At 45.4% G+C, this 24,573-nt stretch overlaps 1 protein-coding gene across 2 annotated transcripts in view; it reads left to right on the top strand.

The window, feature by feature from the left end:
- ASTN1 (astrotactin 1) overlaps window positions 1-24,573 on the top strand; it is a 356,098-nt gene that overhangs the window by 162,659 nt on the left and 168,866 nt on the right. Inside the window, exons 5-8 of one of the 2 annotated variants that reach the window (XM_068986030.1) lie at window positions 1,053-1,160; window positions 5,733-5,882; window positions 7,224-7,415; window positions 17,527-17,611. In XM_068986030.1, coding sequence (XP_068842131.1) covers window positions 1,053-1,160; window positions 5,733-5,882; window positions 7,224-7,415; window positions 17,527-17,611 — 535 coding nt within the window. The remainder of the gene's footprint in view (window positions 1-1,052; window positions 1,161-5,732; window positions 5,883-7,223; window positions 7,416-17,526; window positions 17,612-24,573) is intronic. The other variant, XM_068986031.1, reaches the window with a different exon arrangement.

Raw genomic sequence — 24,573 nt, 5'->3', positions numbered from 1 at the left:
ACATGTGGGATCCTCACTGATGGCACACAGACCTAGTCTCTCCATGGTTTGTGGGGTCCCAGCTCCCTGATCAGGGACCGAACCCACACTCCCCAGCACTGGAAGGTGGATTCTTAACTACTGGACCACTAGGGAAGTCCCTGAGCCGTATTTCTGCAGGCCTGTTGAGTGCTACTTACCAAAAATGTAAATACATACAACTCTTTTGACCAAGTAATTTCACTGGAGAGAATTTATCCTTCGTAAATAATTGGACAAGTGTGCAAAGATGTGTGTAAAAGACTGCTCATCACAACATTATTTAAAAGAGCGAAAAATTGGGAATAGCTTAAGTGTCCATCAGTGGGGAACTGCTTAACTGCTTGCACACCTGTCTCCCGTCCAGTGACGTAAGATGACACTGTGGACCTATCTATATCTGTTAATATGGAGAGTAGCCCACCATCTATTCAGTGGGGGAAATGATGCTATAAAATAGCAGGATGCCATTTCTAAGGGGAATTTTTAAAAACCTTTATCTGCTTCTGTATCAGAAAAAAAGACAAGCTGCATTCATCAAATGTTCACAAGAGTCTTTCTCTGATTTAGAGGACATCAAGGTTGTTCCTTTTATGCATTTCGGGGTCTTTTGTCTTTTTTTCTCTCTTTGTCATGTTGAATATATATTGAACCTAGAACCAGAATAAACATAGATATTAAGACATATAGACATGTGCCCCTTAAGACCTGATTCCAGTCTCTATCCACCAGAATCATGACGTGTAATGAAGACAGTTTCCCTTTTTCCCTTGTCCCCCTGCGTCCTTCTCTGGCAGGTGGTCCTCCTCGGTAGGAGGATGGGCTGGGTGGAGGTAGGGCTCCAGTGATGGCCGTTCCGTAAAGATCCGCTTCTCCAACACATCTGTGTATCGGGAAGCTCTAGTGTCCGTGGCTCCTCCTCCCAGACTGTCACTCACCCTGCTCTCGTTTTTCCCTTGAGCTTGCCCAGTGATTTGGTGTCATGAAGACAAAACTGAAGACGCTGTTTCTTTGCTCTTGTCTTTTTACTACAGCTGGTTCCGCCTTCCTGAACCCTGAAGGGGATTCTAGCACGGAGGCAGAAAATGACCCCCAACTAACCTTTTACACCGACCCCTCACGGAGCCGAAGGCGCAGTAGAGGTAGGAGGGCTGGAGGGGAAAGTGGAGAGAGAGGGGCAGTGGAGAGGGGAGACCAAGAGCTGCAGAGGTGCTGAGTCTAGGTGGGGGCTCTGGCGACTAAAGCCAGTTTCTGCAGGAAGATTAGCGTTTCCTCGTAGGAGGAAGGAAGAGCCAGAGTGGAAGACTTCAGAGAATCATCTCTCCCAGATAATGGCACTCTCAAACAGGTTTCCAGGTTGTTTGAAAGGCTGTTTCTTGATCAGACGACTCTCAATTCCTTCCGGAAGCCTCAGGAGTCATATTTTGCTGTTAGACTCAGGAAATAAAGTTGATAAAGTGTGTTATGTGAAAAATAGACAACATATGTACCTGTGCTTACCCAGCTATCCTGAGATTGAGTGAGACAGACAGGGCTTAGGGTGTGGGATAGTTGAGGAACCATGTGGCCTGAAAAAACATGTGTAATGGTTTTTGGCCTTTAATCATCCACCCAGAAGAATCACAGGACCCCCACTGTCCAAGTCCCCTCCCTTCTCCTGGCAGGACCTGGCTTGGTTCGTTCATTCTCAGCATCAATAGAGTTGTAGCCACAGCCCACGCCTCTCCACCCTGATGTTCAGAGGCTGATGTTCAGGCGTGGCTGTTGCAGCTGTGGCTGCTACTGCCTTTGACCTTGAAGTCTCACCATCCTCATCGCTGAGGGAGGACTGTGTTCAGACACCAATCAGCTTCACCATTTACTTGCTGTGTGATATTGGATAAGGACAGCAACTTCTCTGAGCCTCTGTTTCCATGTTAAATGGGTGAGCAATACCTCATGCACAGGGCTAAGTTATATTAAAATGTTCTCTTACAGTGACTGACAAGGCATTATGAGATCTCTACTGTATTGCTGTTAGAACTCTCCACAGTGGAACCTTGGGGTTTCTACAGCATTTCATCTTAAGTAATTTTAGACAGGGGCCCCTCGAGATATATTGGACGGTGTTTGACATCAGCTTGTGTTACAGTCAGTAACCTTTCCCCCAACCAGTAATCAACCAACGCGCCCCAGTAGACACCTATCTTTTGGCTCTCTCCCACCTCCACTCAAGTTCATGACATACTGAGAAATTCTTCCCAGAGACTGAAAGAAGCTCTGTGAATTCCTTAGTTCCGGTTTCTGCAGGCTCTGCTGCTATCAGTACAAAAGTTCTTCCCACCACTTTCCTTAAGAGATCACTGGGGCTCTGGGCCACCTAATCTCTGATGTCCCAGTATCCCTGAGGTGAGAATATGGACCTTTGAGCCTCATTACATATTTCTGTATAGCAAAGAGTTGACCTAGGCCCATCGACCCTAGGCCACAGCAAAGCAGGGTAGGTTTCTGCTTTAATAAAACCCTGCTTAGGAAAATCTATAGTAATGAATTAGAATGAGTTTCTTTGCAGCATAAAACTATTCCTTTTAAAATACCAGGCTCTCCTAGTGAATCAACTGTTTGTTGCGATTAACTAGACTGTAAGCTTCTTACGGATGGGCATGTCTAATTTATTTTTCCAAAGTGCCTAGTGAGGGATTTTGCCTGTAATAGATGCTCGCCAGTTTTTGTTGAATTGAACTGGATACATCAATCAGGCCAGCAGGAAATTTTATAACCCACACGCCATGGGTCAGGCTTTGTGATTGGTAGTAGAAACATGAAAACATGGCACAATGATAAGGCTTAATTTAATAATATAAATAAAGTAAAATGAGTACTCAGAAGAGAGAACAGTTAATTCTACCTGGCAGCAAAAGGAGACAAAAAAGGAGAAAATAATTAGCCTCGGTTTGTATACAATGTATAGAATTTCTTGAAAGAGAAAAGTCTAGGGGAAGGGCATTTCAGTAGAAGAAAAGAGCAGATACAAAGCCTTGAAAGCACAAAAGAACATGGCATTTTCAAGCAAGGGAAAGGAGTTCAGTATGGCAGTTGTAATCTAGGATTTGAATAAACAGGCACACCAGGAGATGAGGGATGTGAGTGGGTAACAGGCTAGCTGCCAGAGGACCATGCAAACCATTTACTGGGTTTGCACTTGGTTCTGTAGGTCAAATGCATTTAAGCCTTGTAGCTCAGTTGGTAAAGAATCTGCCTACAATTCAGGAAGACTGAGTTCGATTTCTGGGTTGGGGAGATCCTCTGGAGAAGGAAATGGCAATCCCCTCCAGTATTCTTGCCTGGTGAACACCATGGACAGAGAAGCCTGGCAGGCTACTGTCCATGGGGTGGTAAGAGTCGGACACGACTTAGCGACTAAACAGCCACCACCACTGTAGATCAAAGGGAACCCCTGGAAATTGTGAAGTCCAGTAGAGATGCTGGGTGATGGGTTGATGCTGCAGAAGGACCAGAGAGACAAGAGGCTGGGCAACAAGTCGTCGCTGTCGCAGGAGAGCAGTGGCAAGTGCCTGTGAACAGTGATAGCAATGTGTGAGGAGGGCTGTAACAGCAGGGCGCAGGAGGGCTGGAAGGAGAGCAAGGAATGGGTGAGAATCTCTTCTTGAAGGCTTCAGGGAAGTGTTTACAGGGAGATATTGTTTTGAGCTGAGACCTGAAGAATAGGCTGACAAGGTGACAAAATGGCACTCTGTGGAGGAGGAAATAATATGTGCAAAGTCACAGGGACATAAACTATAATTGTCGAGTCAGAGCACAGTGAATGGTTTACTAGAATCAAGCTTCTGGTGCAAGGCTGTGGTTTGCTTCAGAGACAAGGCTGGAGGATCAGGAAAGTCCACTGCCTCGACTGGAGGACTTGGACCTGACACTTCAGTTGGAGTCATGGAGGGTTTTTAAAGAGCCAAGTCGCGGGTCTGCCCAGCTTTTTGAACCATCCCTCCAGGGCAGCGTGGAGGCTGGAGCAGATGAGAGTAGGGGAGGGGTGGGGTGTTGACCAGGGAGACTGGGAGAGATGATGGGCACAGGTAGGGAGGCAGAGGGTGGAGTAAGAGAAATTTCAGACACACCTGTGGCAGGGAGGGCGTGGCTTATGAGAGAAGGAAAATGTAGACATGATGGGGATTTTGAACTTGGAAACCAAGGAGATGGCAGTGCCATTCATTGGGCAGTGGAGGTGGGCAGGAGAGCAGGACTGGAGGGAAGGTGGAGAGCCTAGTTCTGGGTATTGCATTTGAGTGCCTGAGGGCCATTCTAGTAGTATATCTATCTGCTGCTCGGGCCTGGTGTGGACTGGAGGTCGAGTGTGTAAGTGTGGGAAACAGGCTCCATCTTGAAGTATACTCACATGAATAGAATATCTCCAGATAACAAGGGACAGGGGATCCAGAGGCCACCTGTGATTCTGGAATCTTTCCTTCCCAGCTATTGCCAACACACACACTCAGGGAACCTGCTCCCATAAAAGATGTGTGCATCCAGAGTCCAAATCTTTCCCTGTGTTCCTGAGAACAGTGGTTCCAAAGACCTCACTGGGCCCAGCGAGTGAATAGTGAACTGGCTGGGGGTCGTAGCCTTGCTGGATGGGTGTGCTGATTCTGGTTCCCCTCCCTAGTAGCAGCTTGACTCTAGACTTGCCCTGTGGCCTTTCTACAGTATTTCTATGGGCGCTGCCTCATTAGGCTGCATCCCTGTTAAATGATGTGAACTATGGACGACCCTGGGCACTGGTGCCTGACACGTAGCTACACTGCCTGAGTGTTAACTGTCGCTGTTAAGTTGATCCCTTCGAGCCTTATTTCCCTTATCTGTAAAGTGGGCAGTTTCTGTTCAGACTCATAGACGTATCGTCAGGAAGCAAATGTTTAACGTCATGTATGTAAAAACACTGAGCACATTGCCAGTAGTAAATACTTACACAGACTATAAGATAATTCCATAGGATCCACACATTTTATTGGCAGCTTGCCTTGCTTTCTTAAGTTCCCACATCTATGAAAGGTCCCTCTTGTTAACTCCCAAACAGCAAACACACCCCCAAAACCTCCCTTCTGAGCCCTGTCCCTACCTACCTGGACATGTTTCTTATCCCTCAGCTTTCTTATTTTATCTCTAAGCTTCTGTTTATAACCATACCCCAAGGACTGCAGGACTAGGGAGAGCATTCAGGTGTGACAAGAGCCAGCTTTCCTTGCTTTCTTCCTTCCAGGCCCTAGGACGCCTGCCTAGGGGTGGGAGGTGGTTTGAGCTCCAGGAGTGGAGGAGCTGGTTTGTGAGAGCACCCTCTGTGGAAAACCATGGAAAGTGCAGGGACTTCCAGCGTTGGGTGAAAGCCTTCCTGCCACCCTTGAGCAAGAGGTTAGAGCCCGCCAGCCAGCCGAGTAGCGGGCGGCAGTGCCCTCCTCTATGACTTCCCTTGTGAACCTGGCTCAGAAGGCATGGACAGGAACTTGCATGCGACTGACCGCTGTTCACGCTGACGACCACCTGTGGCCCAGTCCCCTCTGACTCCAGGCGATGCCATGGAGTTCCCTGAAGCTCATGGACTGGACACATCTCCCACCTGGCCTGTGTTTGCACGCTCCCTCCCCTATTTGCCAGGTCGGGCAGCAAAAGGCCCTTCACTGCCAAGATTCTTACCACCAAATGCTTTGCTTTTGTCTTGTTTTCAGTGGGCTCTCCCCGAAGTCCTGTGAACAAGACGACCTTGACATTGATCAGCATCACCAGCTGCGTGATTGGCCTTGTGTGCGCCTCTCATGTCAGCTGCCCCCTCGTGGTCAGAATCACCCTGCACGTCCCTGAGCACCTCATCGCTGATGGTAAGCCCACCTCTGAGGATGCCATTTCTCCACCCCCACCCAGAGAGGAAGGCTTCAGGGTGGGCAGGAAAGATACAGACAAGCCAGGGTCCACTGTGAGCTATTACTATTAGTGAGAAAAAAATATATACCCAGATAAGATAGACAGAGGACAAAATTAGATTGTCCACCAATGAAATCAGATTGCTGTGTTGTTCAGTTGCCCATTTGTGTCCGACTCTTTGTGACCTCATGGACTGCAGCACGCCAGGCCTCCCTGTCCGTCACCATCTCCTGGAGTTTGCCCAAGTTCATGTCCATTTCTGATGGAATCAGAAAACAGGTTTTTTAAAAAAATGAGCAGATCACTCTCTCCTCTCTGTGCCCATTTCTGTTTGCTTTTCAATAAGCACCTGTCTCAGACGGTAAGGCATCTGCCTACAATGCAGGAGACCTGGGTTCAATCCCTGGGTCGGGAAGATACCCTGGAGAAGAAAATGACAACCCACTCCAGTACTCTCACCTGGAAAATCCTATGGACAGAGGAACCTGGTAGGCTACAGTCCATGGGATCGAAAAGAGTCAGACACAACTGAGCACCTTCACTTCACTTGGTGGATAAATACAGAGCTTACTGGCTATAGGTGCATAGCCACCAAGATTCTCTTAGCCTTTGAATGGGGAAAAGCTAAGTGAAATAGTTGAGTGTTGAAGTATCAGTCATGTTTCCAATTGGTATGCCTGGTGAGAAATTCCTAATTGCAGTAACTTGCTATGAGCCTAGCAAGCTGAAGCAATAATTTACTTTCACCCAGGGGAACCCCAATATAATGAAGGAATAATATAGGTTTGGAGAGTCCCTGAATTAGTAAAGCCCAGAGCACCTAATTGACTTGTTAATGTCTGTTCTCTCAGTTGCTGTTAAGGGCTGAAAACAGGTGGGGACTGTCCAGGGGGTTAGAGAGCCTGCTATTTCATGGCAACTGACGACAGGCAGCAGGTCCCTGTTCCTTGAATAAGTGCCAGCACCTGCGGCTGGATCTGATGGAGCCATGCCACAGCCATCACAGAGCTGCTCTGTCCCTCTATCCCTTGGGTCCACCCTAGTAGAGATGGGATGGGGCGAGTCAGCAAGGGATGATGTGGCAGGAGGTCCAAGAGGTGGCTGAGCGTCTGTCTGCTGACTCCTTGCTCTGTGACTCACTGTGGCCCAGGATTAGCAGAGGTAATGACCTTGGGTTGGTGCTAATCTGCAGAGCATCCCTTATTCTGTCTTCTGTGATGCATGTGTGTGTATGTCGAGGGGTGGGTGGTGGGTGTTATGTGCACACACAAGCACATGTCCTCTCTCTCGCCCTGCAGGGAGCCGCTTCATCTTGCTGGAGGGGAGCCAGTTGGATGCCAGTGACTGGCTGAACCCTGCCCAAGTGGTTCTCTTCTCTCAGCAGAACTCCAGTGGACCCTGGGCCATGGACCTCTGTGCCCGGCGGCTCCTGGACCCCTGTGAACACCAATGCGACCCTGAAACTGGTAGGCAGGAGCATCGGGCAGCGGGTAACTGTCAGAGTTCATGCCTCTTGCAATCACCCCCTCAAAATCCAGGCCACCCCTCCTGATTGACCCATTATCATTGGGAGCCAAGGCTGTGCAGACTGGAAGCATGTGGTTGGGCCCCTGAGTGTGTTGGCTTGAAATGTGGGTCATCTTCTGGCAGAAGCCTCAGAAGCATCCCGACTATAGCCATAAGCCCCACAGATAATTTCAGGATGACCTCCACAGCCCATTTCCCTGCAGTCAGGGGATATCAGCTATGGGGTCTGAAATCATTATGCTTGTTTATTGCAGAAAATTTGGAAAATTTAGAAAAGTGTATAGAAGAAAATGATTCTCATCTATAATTCTATCTCCTGGAGAAATCATTTAAAAATTTTAATGTCCTCCCTTCTGATCTTTTACAGTGACTGATTCTTAGAGGTTTGTAAGCACACTAAGTCCTGTAGAATTTTCTTGATTTTTTTCACTCATTCTATCATGGGAATTTTCGAGAAACGCTAAATAATCCTCAATAATGTAATTTCTAACGACCATTTGGTATTCTATTGTATGTCTGTATCATAGCTCATTTAAATAGTCCTGTATTATTTGACATTTAGGATGCATTAAATTTTTAATTTTTACAAATACTACTAAAATGAATATCTTTCCACATAAATGTAGGGCACATTTGAAGTCATGTTCTTCAAATAAATCTTAGAAGAGAGATTACTGGGCCAAAGGGTATAGGCATCTTTCAGGCTGTTATATTATCCAGTGGGGCTGGGACTGCTCTGAGAGAGGGTTTGAATTCAGACACAGTGTGCATTGTGATGTTCACAGTGCTTCTTGAGCTGCAAGATACCAGGAATACGGAGCCTTCATCCCAGGTTGCTTTGCACTTTCATTGTAGAAAGAGATCATCTATGATAATCTTTATAAAGACCTTGGAGAAGGCAATGGCACCCCACTCCAGTGCTCTTGCCTGGAAAATCCCATGGACGGAGGAGCCTGGTAGGCTACAGTCCATGGTGTCGCTAAGAGTCAGACACGACTGAGCGACTTCACTTTCTCTTTTCACCTTCATGCATTGGAGAAGGAAATGGCAACCCACTCCAGTGTTCTTGCCTGGAGAATCCCAGGGACTGGGGAGCCTGGTGGGCTGCTGTCTATGGGGTCGCACAGAGTCAGACAAGACTGAAGTGACTTAGCAGCATAAAGTTCCAGTAGATGCAGTATACAGATAGCTCCTTCTCAGAGGCATGGTTCAGTTCAGTTCAGTTGCTAGTGTCCAATGCTCTGCGACCCCATGGACTGCAGCATGCCAGGCCTCCCTGTCCACCACCAACTCCCAGAGCTTGCTCAAACCCATATCCATTGAGTCTGTAATGCCATCCAACTTTCTCATTCCCTGTCATCCCCTTTTCCTCCTGCCTTCAATCTTTCTCAGCATCAGGGTCTTTTCCAATGAGTCAGTTCTTCGCATCAGGCGGCTAAAGTATTGGAGTTTCAGCTTCAGCATCAGTTCCCCCATGATTATTCAGGACTGATTTCCTTTATGATTGACTGGTTTGATCTCTGTGCAGTCCAAGGGACTTTCAAGAGTCTTCTCCAACACCACAGTTCAAAAGCATCAATTCTTCAGCACTGAACTTTCTTTGTAGTCCAACTCTCACATCCATATATGACTACTGGAAAAACCATAGCTTTGACTAGATGGACCTTTGTTGGCAAAGTAATGTCTCTGCTTTTTAATATGCTCTCTAGGTTGGTCATAGCTTTTCTTCCAAGTAGCAAGGATCTTTTAATTTAATGGCTACAGTCACCATCTGCAGTGATTTTGGAGCCCAAGAAAATAAAGTCTGTCACTGTTTCCACTGTTTCCCCATCTCTTTGCCATGAAAGGATGGGACCAGATGCCATGCTCTTCATTTTTTGAACGTTGAGTTTTAAGCCAGTCTTTCTGCCTTAAGGGTGGTGTCATCTGCATATCTGAGGTTATTGATATTTCTCCCAGCAATCTTGATTCCAGCTTGTGCTTCACCCAGCCCGACATTTTTCATGATGTACTCTACATAGAAGTTAAATAAGCAGAGTGACAATATGCAACCTTGATATACGCCTTTACCAATTTGGAACCAGTCTGTTGTTCCATGTCCAGTTCTAACTGTTGCTTCCTTACCTGCATATAGGTTTCTCAAGAGGCAGGTCAGGTGGCCTGGTATTCCCATCTCTTTATGAATTTTCCAGTTTGTTATGATACACACAGTCAAAGCCTCCAGTGTAGTCAATGAAGCAGAAGTAGATGTTTTTCTGGAATTCCCTTTCTTTTCCAACGCATGTTGGCAATTTGATCTCTGGTTACTCTGTGTTTTCTAAATCTAGCTTGAACATCTGGAAGTTCTTAGTTCACATACTGTTGAAGCCTTGCTTGGAGAATTTTGACCATTACTTTACTAGCATGTGAGATGAGTACAATTGTGTGGTAGTTTGAACATTCTTTGGCATTGCCTTTCTTTGGCATTGAGATGAAAACTGACTTTTTCCAACTGTGGCCACTGCTGAGTTTTCCAAATTTGCTTGCATATTGAGTGCAGCACTTTCACAGCATCATCTTCTAGGATTTGAAATAGCAACTGGAATTCCATCACCACCGCTAGCTTTGTTCATAGTGATGCTTCCTAAGGCCCACTTGATTTTGTGCCCCAGGATGTCTGGTTCTAGGTGAGTGATCACACCATCGTGATTATCTGGATCATGAAGATATTTTTTGTATGGTTTTTCTGTGTATTCTTGTCATCTTTTCTTAATATCTTCTGCTTCTGTTAGGTCCATACTGTTTCTGCCCTTTATTGAGCCCATCTTTGCATGAAATGTTCCCTTGGTATCTCTCATTCTCTTGAAGAGATCTCTAGTCTTTCCCATTCTATTGTTTTCCTCTATTTCTTTGCATTGATCATTTAGGAAAGCTTTCTTATCTCTCCTTGCTATTCTTTGGAACTCTGCATTCAGATGGGTATATCTTTCCTTTTCTCCTTACCAGGGGCATGGTAAGATGCCTTAGAACCAGGGAAGGGGATGTGCTGATATCCAAGACCCCCAAGTGAAACGTTCTTGGAGTCTAGGGCCGGCTCCTCCAGCTCTCTGTACCTCATGTACCACCCCCTCTTCTTCCTGCTCCTATACGCATGCACATACAGACACACACACACACATAAACACACACATACAGATGCATCTCAGTCAGGTGCCAGGCTGTAAGGATACCAGTAGAAGTTGCCTCCAAGAGACCTAGCTCTTACTTCTGTTAGAATCCATTGCTGCAGCTCTCTGGGGGAATAACAGGTAACCGCAGCATCAAAAGTTCACCTTCTTAGGTCTGAAAGTTGTTGTTACGTGGGCCCATCACAGAGATTCTAGGCCCCCATATGGAGGAGAAAGCACAGCATTTTAAACATCTGATGTCTAAGACTGTGCTTACTTCATGCTCCTCCCACGCTGTCAGGCAAACACCAAACCAGACAGATGGGCTGTGCACCATGCCCAAAAGCCAGCGTGCTCAGGAGAGAAAAGCGGGCTTATCTCAGTGGTGGGGCCTCTCCAGGCAACTGAGTAGTCTCTGGCCCCCTCTGACCTGCATGAGGAGACCCTGGCCAATCTCACTTGTTAAAGTCACTTCTGAGAGAAGCGTGACCTCCAGAGGGTCTTGGAAGCTTCACCTGAGGTTTTAAAGAACAGGAAGCTCTTTGAATAACATGTAGAAAGAGGGATTGATGTTTTAAGCTTGGTTGGTCTTAGAGATAAACCCCTCCTTACTTTAGGTCAGTGCTCAAATTCCCTAAGAAGTACATGTCTTGCCTGAAGTCCCATGGCTGCCACAGGCAGAGTTGGTGTTCTATCCACCATGAAATCGGAGCACAAGTGGGGTTGTAAAGGTCAAAGCCAACACCCCTGTCGCTGTAACACTATTTACCAGTCACCATTGCTGGACATCCCTGTTTCCCAAGCTGGAAGCTGAAAAAGCTACTTGTCCACAGCGAAGCTCCCATCACCTCTTCAGCCCCTCCTGATGTCTCATTGCTAATCCTCACTGCAAATGCCTTTGGGAAGCCCCTCCCCCGCCAGTGGCTTCCCAGTATTTACGGCAATTATTGAAATTCCAACTGGAAAGCCAGGGATGGAGGTTAAAACAGAACTAAGGTGCAATATCTTCATTCAGGGTAGCCTCTGGGAAATGATGGCTGCAGAGACTTCCATTTCCATCAAGGCTGGGGTTGGAAATCCTCCCTCTTCCTGCCCTGCTTCTGTCTGTGCAGGGGATGATGTGGTCATCCCACACACTCATCAGCAAGAAACTTTATCGCCTCCCACACTCTATCCTAGAGCCTTTCTCCAAGGAGCTGAGTGTGGGAATTGGCTGCAAGTCAAGCCCACGTTATTTTTGCAGTCCTCCAGCTAACTCACTTGGAAATGCCATAGTGTTGGGACATGTGCTTTCCCAGCCATGCTGAGGGCTCTGCCCATGTGGATGGGTAGAACTGTGCAAGTGCACGTGTATACTTTTTCACACACACAAACACACACGCAAGCACTGGTGCTTAGTCACTGCAAAGGCTCCCCTAGAGCCTGAAGCTCTCCTTAGGCATCCTTCCAACGTGTTCCAAACTTAAGTGTGTGTTTACTCATCACCTGCACAGAAGTACCAGGTGGGGTAGGTGTTGTAGATTGTTGTGTAGTCGCTCAGTCGTGTCCAGCTCTTTGTGACCCCATGGACTGCAGCACGCCAGGCCTCCCTGTCCTTCACTGTCTCCTGGAGCTTGCTCAAACTCGTGTCCATTGAGTCAGTGATGCCGTCCTACCATCTCATTCTCTGTCGTCCCCTTCTCCTCCTGCCCTCAGTCTTTCCCAGCATCAGGGTCTTTTCCAATGAGTCAGCTCTTTGCATCAGGTGGACAAAGTACTGGAGCCTCAGATTCAACATCAGTCTTTCCAGTGAATATTCAGGGTTGATTTCCCTCAGGATTGACTGGTTTGATCTCCCTGGTGTCCATAGGACTCTCAAGAAAGAATCTTCTCCAGCACCACAATTTGAAAGCATCAATTCTTCAGGGCTCAGGTGTTGTAATGGGCCCCCAAATATGTTCACTTCCTAATCTGAAGAACCTGTTAAAGTGTTATGTTACCTGGCAAAAATGAATTCAAGTTGCTGATGAAATTAAGGTTGCTGGACATCTGATCTTAAAATAAGGGGAGTATCCTGAATTAATCAAGTAGGCCCAATGAAATCACAAGAGTGCTTAACAGTGGCAGAGGGAGAGAGAAGAGGCCAGAGTGATACAACATGAAAAGGACTCCACCAGCCATTGCTGGGTTTGAAGGCTGAGGAACCAGTGAATGCAGGCATCCTCTAGAAGGTGGAAAAGGCAAGGAAAATGATTCTTCCCTCAAGCCTCTAGAAAGGAACACAGCCCTATGGACACCTTGTTTTTAGCCCAGTGAGACTGACATCAGATTTCTGACCTGCAGAACTGCAAGGTAGTAAATTTCTCTTGTTTTAAACCACTAAGTTTGTGGTAATTTTTTATGGTGGCTATAGAAAAATAACACACTGGGGAAGGAGAAAAAAGACAGAGGAAAAATAAACATTGTTATGCCCTCTTTATGTCGCCCTGGCATGGTTTATGGAGAGTGGCTACACAGACCTAGAGATGGGTCAGGAATCTGCAGAAGGCCTAGCTAGAAGAAACTTGAGATCCATTTTCCGTTCCAGCCTCCCCTTGCCATTCTCCCACTGTGCTATTTGGGCAGGACATTGTGTACCTAAAGCTCCTAGCCTGGAAGCCCTCTAGCAACCACATGCTGACTTTCTCTCCCAGATCCTCCCAGGTTGGTGACCCTGGGTGTGTCTCTGATCACATGGGGCTAACAGCAAACTGTTGAAATTGTATCCTGCCTGGATCCAGCCAGGCATCAACTTTTTCTATACTTTCTAAGGGTTTTTTGGCAGCTATATTTTGGTTGATTGGTTTTCTGATGGCAATGCAGACTGACTAGCTTCAGCAACTTCTCTCTCTCTGCTCCATTCCTGGCCTTTGTTCTGCCATATGGGCAGCTGTGGAGGCTTCACACACCTGCTGGATTTCACAGCCCCCATCATTTCTGGCCACAGACCTTCATTGCCCTTTTCAGGATATGTAGCTTTTATGAGTCTGCAAGGAGGATGGGCTTCCAAGCTAAATCAAGTTTTAATCACCACCCAAGATGGTCACTGAAATTCCTTCTGTCCCAGACCTTTGTGTAGGCCAATCCCATCCTGGAAGAAATGTGTAAAATCTGGTGAGGGGCATTGACTAGTTCCCAGACTCACTCTAGCCCTCTTCCCCTTTCCTTGCTCTGAACAAAGACCTTTCTGTCTCTCTTTCTCTAGTCTTCCCTAGTTTTCAGAACCCAGTTTGGTGGGGTACCACAGTTCCCCTTTTGTTCCTGCCCACTGGATTGCCCACTCACCCCAAACTCCTTTTGTGGCTCAGTTAAAGCACTTTGCTTCAGGGTGTACTTTTGGCTTATTTCCCTCTGTCTGTCCTCCCAGAGTCACATGTGGCTATTTGATTCTGAGCCTGATGTCTGCCCAGAAGAGGAGACCAGGCAATTAGATGTTATTCCCTCCCAGATGTCTTGCAAAGATTTCTCTTTTTGGATGAAGCATACCCAATTCATTTAAATAAAAGTCAGCAGCTACCTGAAGGTTGGAGAGGATCAGGGCTTTTTGGCATTGATCTCTGTATTTACTTCATAAAGAACCTGTGCTCAGCCCAGTCATGTCTGAGGAGCTCTGGCTTCAAGGTCTCCCTTTAACCCTTCAATGAGGTTTGTGCCTCCATCCGTCTGTGGAATGAGTGGGAAATGACCGAAGGCACTGCATATCACAGAAGGTACCTCAAGGTGTCTGCCTTCAGGGTGTCAAGCACAGATCAAGTGTAAGCATCTCCAGGCCCTACATGGATCATCTCTTGGGTGGGGTTCTGCTCTCTGGCAATGTGGCTGCCCCTTTGAGTGCCTCCTGCAGGGCACGCTTCATCGCGGATGGGCACTTCTCCGTGGCCGAGACACGTCTCTCCATTGGATTCCTATGAGCACCACCAGAGTCGGCACGTCCTGTGTTCCCTGCCATCTGTCACAGCAGATGCAGAGACTGTAACACTTCGAGCTTAGGAGGGCATCCAACACCCTTGTGGGGTCTTTAAAATTCACAGCTAACAGTCAGAGCCTGTGCTTGCACGAAACCCCTCTTAAAGTCAAGATTTAGCAGTTGGTTGCCATAGCAACTTTCCTCATCAAGTCTGAACTCCTTTCAATGTAGATGGCCAAACTGGTTTTGAAGAGGAATACAGAAGAGGAAAGTTTGGTGAGTCCCAGAAATGAGGATGATTTAAGAGGCAAATTTTGGAAATCCTCAAACTCTAACCTGATATGTTTGAAACATCTCTCTGTCGCTCTGATTTGGGGCTGCATGTACCATTGTATGGAGAAAAGCTTTTGTTGTCAATAGTGTATCCCCACATAGTAGTGAATGATGGAAATCTCATAAGGGGATAATGACTATGAAGGCAATTTGAGGAAGGTAAACGTGCTCTACAAATGGCAGGTATTGCCATCATTAGGAAAATCAAGCTCTGCTTGAACTCTGGGTTGTTACTGCATTTATTTCTACACATTTTGTGGTAACTAGATATCAAGTGTGGAGGAAGGATTCACTCTTTTGTTAGTCTTTAATTCCAGGCAAGGCATCCAGCTAAGAGCTTTCTAAGAGTCAGAGTGATGGGTTTGACAACCTCTTGAGATTACTTCCTGTTTTGTGATATCATATCCATGCCTAAATGTCCACAAGGAAATTAAAAGATGATCTGCTTAAGGGAGAATCATATCTGGACACTTGACCCATTAATTGGCTTGATATTGGCATCTTGGGGAGAGGTGGTGTTATCTATAAATTTAGGGCACACTTTAATTAATTTGTTTATTATTGTCCATTACACAGTATTTATACAAGGTCTATTCAAAAAGAGGAAAAACTAGCTTATTCCCGCCCTTGTGTAACTTGCAATCTAGAGTCCATGCTTTCTTTGGAACTGATACGGTATGAAGCCCAGCTCCTGGTATTTCCTTTCTTGCCCTCCTCTGGTCCTTGTCCATTTTCTTTCCTTCTATCAGTGAAACAGCCTTCACCAGAAGCCTTATCATCAGCTGTGCTTTCTTATGTTTGACTCCCAGCCCCCTGACCATTCCTAGATTCAGCTCAGCACTTCCGAAGCCAGTAAATTGGAGCCTGTTGTGAATCTGGCCCGCGTGGAAACCTAAATTTGTCATCCAGGAGACAAAGCATTGCTCTAACGCTCCCTTTGTATCCCTCACAAAGGAAGTTATTCATTTTCACTCCACTCCTGAGCACCTTGACTGAGTAGGTGCGGGAGAGGATGATGAGTATTATCTGGTTGTGAGACTCTGTTGGGCAGTAGCTTACAGGGCAATGTTGCAAGAATGTCTGTGCTTAGAGTTTAACAAAAACTTCTTGCTCAGAGCCTACACAATCCCTGCCCTCATAACTGTAAGGCCCCTTCACTTCATTTTTATTGTTTTTTATCTTTGAAAAGAGGAAATAGCTCTCAAAGCTATTATGCCATCTCTGTCCTTTTAGAGCATCTCTTCCCAAGGAGATAAAGAAACCATACCCCTTGTCTCTGTAGGGCCTGGTGCCTTTATAGCAATTTCCAAGTTTTAGGGAGTCACACCCTGTTCTTTCATTACCTACAAGTTAAAGAAGCAGCCTGTGAAAGAGTCAGTACTGGTGCTGGAGTGAAACTGGTCTCACCAGTTTAGGGATGCATAGCATCACCTAAGGAATTATTAATAGGAGGAAACAGTTATAATTTTCTTCAAAGTCATTCTAAGTAGAGCAATGATTCTTGATCTTTTGAGGGGTCTTGGATTGGGTGGTAAATCTGATGAATGTTATGGAAGGCGGCTGAGGAAAGAAGCACATAAACACACTATAGTTTTGCATATGACTTCAGAGAGGCTGTGGACCTCTTGGTACCCTATCGGAGTAACTAACGGTAATGAAACAGTGATACCATAAACAAACATAGGTGATCCTTCTGTTTATCAGCACAAAGATAATTAGCCTTGGACTTCACGGCCAGTGGTTAAGATGCTGCCTTCCAATGCAGGGGATATGAGCTAGATCCCTGGTTGGGGAACTAGGGTCTCACATGCCTCGGGATGTAGCCAGAAATTAAAAAAAATTATAGCTATTTTCATTTAAAAACCTAGAGTTCTTATAAAATCATAATAGCTATAAATGGCTTCCTCTAAATACAGCAGTTGTTCTTGGGCTTTGTTGGGGGAAAAGGTCAATAGTCAGACAGACATAGGTTCAAATGTTAACTCTGCCATTTAAAAGCTTTCTCCGGATCCCTTAATTTTTCTGAGTCTCAGTTTCCCTTATCAGCGTAACATGGCTAATAATACATACTTCTCAAGTTTCTTAGAAATATTTGATAAAATAACTCATTTATGTGGTCTTTAAACATGTACTGATCATCTAATGGGGGCTTCCTTGCTGGCTTAGCAGTTAAAGCATCTGCCTGCAATGCAGGAGACCTGGGTTCAATCCCTGGGTTGGGAAGATCCCCTGGAGAAGGAAATGGCAACCCACTCCAGTATTCTTGCATGGAGAATCCCATGGACAGAGGAGCCTGGTGGGCTACAGTCCACGGGGTTGCAAAGTGTCGGACACGAAATACATACTTTGCAGTATTTGGCCACTGAGAAAATAAAGATGAAAAAGCCTCTAGCTCAGTCCTTGGATTTTATGTCTGCGGAGCCCATGTAACAGGCGCTGTGTAAATGTTAGTTTCCTCCACTAGTGAAAGTCATCATGTAGTGAAAATGGACGATTGGTGCTGTGTTCCTTTGCATGGTCAGTGGAGATGGGAATGTATGGCATAATGGGATTTATGGCCTCATCCATTCCACTGTTAGAGTTTGATCTGATCATTACATTTTCTCCAACACAGACATGTCAATCAATTTCTTTGTGTTTCTTTTCCTTCTTCCTCACCCTGCTTCTAAGGGGAATGCCTCTGCTACGAAGGTTACATGAAGGATCCAGTGCACAAGCATCTTTGCATTCGGAATGAATGGGGAACCAACCAGGGGTAAGTGAGGGGATGGCGAATTAGCCAGTTCCTGGATATTACCACTCAGGCAGACAGGATGCAGAGCAATTTCGTCTAGAGGGACAGAGCTAAAGGGTGGTTCTATTCTGAACATTAAACTGGTGACGTGTCACTGTGCATTTCCATATTTACACCATCCCAGTGACGTCCATCTCTTCTTTCTCTCTGCTTACGAGTTCAGAGCCTTCAGCTGGGATCTGGGAATCAGGCTTCCTTTTCTTACCACCGTCAACCATGAGGATTCCACAGACAGTTCTTAGCTGATGATTTTGTTGGAGACACGTGAAGACACACAGACTCTAGCACCACTCCCCCAGAGCTCCACGAGCTTTGTGAGACTGACATGAGTAGAAGCTTGTTTTCACCAGCACTGTCAGAGAGGGTGAAATACAAAGACTCGGGGAATGCAGGATTGCGATAAAGGAGTTTTGCCTGATCCCCAGTTACCATCTCTCTGTGAGACCTTTGCTTTCCCCCGAGCACAGACAACTAGGGTAAAATAGTAATCATTACCATGACCATTGCTTTATTTTTAAATCTATTTACTTAAAAAAAATTTTTCATGGTGATAAAATATACATAACATAAAAATGATTATTTTCCCCATTCTCAAGTGTACAATTCAACGGCATTAAGTACATTCATCCTGTTGGGCCACTATCACCACTATCTATTTTCTGTTGCTTTTTTCATCTTTTTATACTTTATTTGGGGTGCTGAGAACCCATTTTCTGCCTTGACTATGTTCAGTAGGAGAGTGTGGGGAGACAAGGGTCAATAAATGCTAACTAATAATAGTAGTCAGTGGGGTGGGGGAAACTGGAAATCAGGGCAAAAGCCCTCTCGGAGTGATTGCTTGGACTGCAGAGTTGAAATGTATTTGCAGCCTGACAAGGTGGAGAAAAGAAACCACCATCACTTCCCCTAGCACCACTGAGGACTCTTAGCCCTGAGGTCGATGCTTAGCCTCCTCTGTATGTTTCTGATGAGCCCAAACCTAGAATATTGAATGTAGTTCTGGACTCTCAAAGCAATAAATATGGAGACAAATGGGTGAGAGTTTGGAGAAGAGCAATAAAAATGATTGAAGAGCCCAAGGGAGTGATTTATGATGAAGGGATAGAAGAGCTCCACTCAGAGAACTTGGCCAGCTGATGACTAAGTCAAGGCATGATAGATGCCCGTAGATGTTCGATGAGGGCAAATGTGCTGGAACGGGTTGAAGTTGAGCGATAAGGACAAGAGAGAATGAAGTTGAGGAAAGGAAATCTGAGTCACAGGTCAGAAAACTTGGGGGAAGTCAGAATGCCATGAAATTTCTCTGTTAGTGAAAATGAAGGATGACTCCGTTTCTACTGAATTGGTGATTGTGTCAGGGAGGCAGGCCGCAAAATGTAGAGGAAGGAGTTTGAAGGGTGAATGCGTATGAGGTGGCCTGCTGTTGCAAGATTGGTGGGGAGAGCTTGACTCACAGATGCCAAGCGGAGTTTGAATAGCGTGCCATTCACCGTGCATGTGTAAAGTCAGTTCAGTGCTCTTACTCTCTGACCCCTGAAATGTTTGCGTGGTTGCTGGGGCACCAGGATCTTAGCTTACGTGATGGCTGAGAAGCTCAGTTGACTATGATTCTTACTGAGTAAAACACTGGGAAAGCTGATGAATAACCGACAAAGAGATCTCTTAGCCTGCCTACCTGCTGCTGAAGTAAACAATGACAAAAAGTCATTTCACTTTGTGTCCTGAATGATCAGGGCTGGCTCTCTGCAGAGATTGGATCTGGGGGCTAATCGCTCAAGCCTCTGTGCCCCTTGCCTTGTAGACAGATCATGTAAGGATGGGCCTGACTTCACTGGGTAATTGCACAAGGCTTCGTCATTCCCTCTGGCTGTGTGTAGAGACAGTCTTAGGATGTAGACAAGAGCCTCCAGGGAAATGGTGGAGGCCCCACGATGGTGTCATTTAAAATAAGACAGGCTAAAGCCCCAAGTTACAGACTGACAGGAACATTAGCCCCAGGGAACAGACAAGTACACCTAATCTGTCATTTCCATCTCTAATTTCCATTATTCTCTGATCATCACTGTCTACGAGGTCTCGTTTTGGACACTAACAAAATAATGGAGCAACTGTTAGGAGGTGGGGGGAAAGTGACTATCTGGAGAATAATGGAGCCGGGAGTGATAAGCAACATGAGTTTATATGTATATAAAGAAGTGCCAGACAAAGGACTGCGTTTTCCTCCTAAAATGACAAGATAAATGAAAAGCAGAAGACGCCATACATCTTGCTCTAAATCAGGGGTCTGATGCCATGTTTCTTTAAATTATTCTTACAAAATTAATCGAAATTGATTTCAACATGAAAACTGTCACTTGAATTGAAAAGTACCTGACGGATTGCTAACTAATGACATGTATTGGAGTATTATGGAAAAATCAATGGTAGGACTGATTTTCCTGAATAATTTATTTAATGTTCCAAGAGGTGGAGGTGAGCCGCATGTATGGGAATTTACGTTTTTCACTTAGTATCCCTATATTGCATACGTTAAAATACCTGAACATTCTTTTGAAATCAAACAACCAAATCCTAGGCCACTGAAAGCTAAGATGAATTCCCTTGTGAAAAATCTAGGTTAATGTACCAAAGGAAAAGTAGCAATGAAGCAGTCATGACTTTCAGACAAGGAAGAACATTGATCAAGGACGTTAATACAAAAAAAAATAATCCAGTGGATGATTCTGTGAGACAGAGGTGTTACCTGCAACTTTATCCAGCCGCTGCATTGTGCTTCAGTTTACCTGGATCTATATGTGTTCATGTGAGTGTGGTGTGTGATGTATGTGTGTGTGATGGGTGTGTGTGTGTGTGTGTGTGTGTGTGTGTGTGTGTGTGTGTGTGTCTGAGTGAGCTGGTTTGTTTATAGAAATCCCCTCACTGCTCCAGGATTCCCTGGTGGCTCAGACAGTAAATAATCTGCCTGTAGTGTAGGAGACCTGGGTTTGATCTCTTGTTTAGGGAGATCCTCTAGAGAAGGAAATGGCAACCTACTCCAATATTCTTGCCTGGAGAACGGACAGGGGAAACTGGTGGGCTATAATCCATGGGGTTGAAAAGAGTCAGACACAGCTGAAGTGATTAACACACAGTTTCTCACCATGCCATTCCATTGTTTACTCTCTCACTCATTCATGTTTTCAGCAAATATTCACTGTATTTCCCATTGTGGCCCAGGATAGGCTAGGTTGCTAATTATAAGAAGATGTTGTCTCTGCTCTGGAAGAACAGAATAGTCTAGATAGATAGGTGGGCACATAACAAGGAAATTGCAGTGAATTCTAAAACCAGTGAAAGGTTTCAGTTCAGTTCAGTTCAGTTCAGTCGCTCAGTTGTGTCTGACTCTTTGCAACCCCATAAATTGCAGCACACCAGGCCTCCCTGTCCATCACTAACTCCCGGAGTTCACTCAGACTCATGTCCATCGAGTCGGTGATGCCATCCAGCCATCTAATCCTGTTGTCCCCTTCTCCTCCTGCCTTCAATCTTTCCCAGCATCAGGGTCTTTTCAAGTGAGTCAGCTCTTCGCATCAGGTGGCCAAAGTATTGGAGTTTCAGCTTCAACATCAGTCCTTCCAATGATTATTCTGGACTGATTTACTTTAGGATGGACTGGTTGGATCTCCTTCCTATCCAACAGAATCTCAAGAGTCTTCTCCAACACCACAGTTCAAAAGCATCAATCCTTTTGTGCTCAGCTTTCTTTATAGTCCAACTCTCACATCCATACATGACGACTGGAAAAACCACAACCTTGACTAGCTGGACCATTGTTGGCAAAGTAATGTCTCTGCTTTTTAATATGCTGTCTAAGTTGGTCATGACTTTTCTTCAAAGGAGCAAGAGTCTTTTAATTTCATGGCTGCAATCACCATCTGCAGTGATTTTGGAGCCTCCAGAAATAAAGTCTGTCACTATTTCCACTGTTTCCCCATCTATTTGCTATGAAGTGATGGGACCAGATGCCATGATCTTAATTTTCTTAATGCTGAGCTTTAAGCCAACTTTTTCACTCTCCTCTTTCACTTTCATCAAGAGGCTCTTTAGTTCTTCACTTTCTGCCATAAGGGTGGTATCATCTGCATATCTGAGGTTACTGATATTTCTCGTGGGAATCTTGATTCCAGCTTGGCTTCATCCAGCCCAGCATTTCTCATGATGTACTCTGCATATAAGTTAAACAAGCAGGGTGACAACATACAGCCTTAATGTACTCCTTTCCCTATTTGAAACTAGTCTGTTTTTCCATGTCCAGTTCTAACTGTTGCTTCCTGACCTGCATACAGATTTCTCAAGAGGCAGGTCAGGTGATCTGGTATTCCCATCTCTTTCAGAATTTTCCACAGTTTTTTGTGATCCACTCATTCAAAGGCTGTGGCGTAGTCAATAAAGCATAAATAGATGTTTTTCTGGAACTCTCTTGCTTTTTCCATGATCCAGTGGATGTTGGCAATTTGATCTCTGGTTCCTCTACCTTTTCTAAAACCAGCTTGAATATCTGGAAGTTCATGGTTCACGTACTGTTGAAGCCTGGCTTGGAGAATTTTGAGCATTACTTTACTAGCATGTGAGATGAGTGCAATTGTGTGGTAGTTTGAACATTTTTTGGCATTGCCTTTCTTTGGGATTGTAATGAAAAATGACTTTTTCCAGTCCTGTGGCTACTGCTGAGTTTTCCAAATTTGCTGGCATATTGAGTGCAGCACTTTCACAGCATCATATTTTAGGGTTTGAAATAGCTCAAGTGGAATTCCATCATCTCCACTAGCTTTGTTCATAGTGATGCTTCCTAAGGCCCACTTGACTTCACATTCCAGGATGTCTGGCTCTAGGTGAGTAATCATAAAGGTTTGAGCAAAGTTTAGTAGGGCTATAGTTTAAGGAGTTCTTTATGAGACATCCCAGAATCTGGAATATGATTTCATGGAGAAGTTAGATCTTAAGCTGTTCTGTTTAACAGGCACCAAAGGTAATTTTAAACAGAAAAACACAGCATTTGCCAAGGCATGGAGACTCAAGAAGCATAATTTTTCCAGGAATGACAAACAAGTAGCTCAGTGTAGCTTACAGATGCAATTCACAGAGACAGGAGAAGAGGCTGGTAAGGTGGATAACCACTAGATCTTGGGGACTTCCCTGGTGGTCCAGTGACTTAAGACTATGTGCTTCCAATGCAGGGGCCTGGGTTTGATCCCTGGTCAGGGAACTAGATCCCACATGCCACAACTAAAGATCCTATGTGCTGCAACTGAGTCCCTGTCACAGCCTAAAAATTCGACTAGATCTGAAGAGCTCTTGCTTACTAAGGCTTTGAACCTTAGAGCTCCATGTGTACACCCCTTGAATGATAAGCAGGAGGTGCCTGTATATGTGATGGAGTGTTCTCTCACTGCATGTTACTTTTCTGGACCCTTCAAAATAAGTTAAGACATCCTAAAAATAAAGCAGAACAAGCACACAAGACTCTCAAGACTATCTAGTTTTACTTATCTGGATTCTGCAAGTAAAACATAGTCTTAAAATTATCCTGTAGATAAAAGTTTTCAAGACCACACAGCAAAGAGTTTCAGAAAACTGGGGACCATATATGTATGTGATACGTAAATTGAGGTCATTGCAACCATCTTGGTGACTCCAGTTTTGCCAAAAATGCCCAAGGAGAAGGGAGGCAGGTTGAGACATTCATGTGTGAATCTTGGTAATCATGTCAGTCACTGTGGTTCACCCAAGTGACAGGATCCAGGAAGGGTGGCAGGTTGTAAAATCAATGAACTCATTACACAAGAGGCTCCGATTCACTAAAAGTAAAAATAGCTTCAAAAAGATTTAAACAAAGTCATGGATGACAGACTTCTAATGAGTTATTAAAAGAACATGGGATGTTTGAGGTTACATCCTTGGTCTCTGAGGTTGGCAACAAAATCAATCACTGCCTGCCTGACCCAGCACCCCTGGTAACCGGGTGCCCAGCAGAAAACTCAGGATGGGAGGGTCCTACCCTGACCCAGGGCTTCGCCACATCTCTGTCTAACCTGTGTGGATTCACAAGTGCTCAGCCTTCTGACCCCTGTGGCCGCATAGACACAGCCAGAAGCCTTTAGGGTCTCTATATGGTATTTGTCTGCTAGGACAACAGGGACAAATCGAAAATTTTCACAGACAAGAAAAGTGAAAGTGAAAGTCACTCAGTTGTGTCCAACTCTTGCGGCGCCCTGGATTATACAGTCCATGGAATTCTCCAGGCCAGAATACTGGAGTGGGTAGCCTTTCCCTTCTCCAGGGGATCTTCCCAACCCAGGGATCGAACCCAGGTCTCCCGCATTGCAGGCAGATTCTTTACCAACTGAGCAACAAAGGAAGCCCAAGAATACTGGAGTGGGTAGCCTATCCCATCTCCAGCGGATCTTTCTGACCCAGAATCGAACCAGGGTCTCCTGCATTGCAGGCCGATTCTTGAAACCAATAATGTCAATAAAGACAAGAAATGAAACCAATAGATGAGGGTGGGGGAGGTAAGAGAGATTGATTTACATGAAAATATGAGAGGAGAAAAAGCAAATGTATTTAGCCACTTTGGGGGTTATTAAGAAAGGCTCTAATGATGTCTTTTGATAGAGTGGACCCAACGGCCTCTCGATATGTTTTTCAGAACACCACCATTAGATTACATTCATGCATTTGATGGTGTTCCCAGTAAAGAGCAGTCTGATTTCTTATTCTGGCATCTCAGATACAGAGGATGACACCAAGGAGATTCCCCACTGCTGCTGCTGCTGCTGCTGCTGAGTCGCTTCAGTCGTGTCTAACTCTGTGCGACCCCACAGACGGCAGCTTACTAGGCTCCCCCGTCCCTGGGATTATCCAGGCAAGAACACTGGAGTGGG

Source organism: Capricornis sumatraensis, chromosome 14 (assembly GCF_032405125.1).
Source record: "Capricornis sumatraensis isolate serow.1 chromosome 14, serow.2, whole genome shotgun sequence".
Taxonomy (NCBI): Eukaryota; Metazoa; Chordata; class Mammalia; order Artiodactyla; family Bovidae; genus Capricornis; species Capricornis sumatraensis.
Note: the sequence above shows the minus strand (reverse complement) of the source record. Positions and strands in the feature narration are given on the sequence as shown.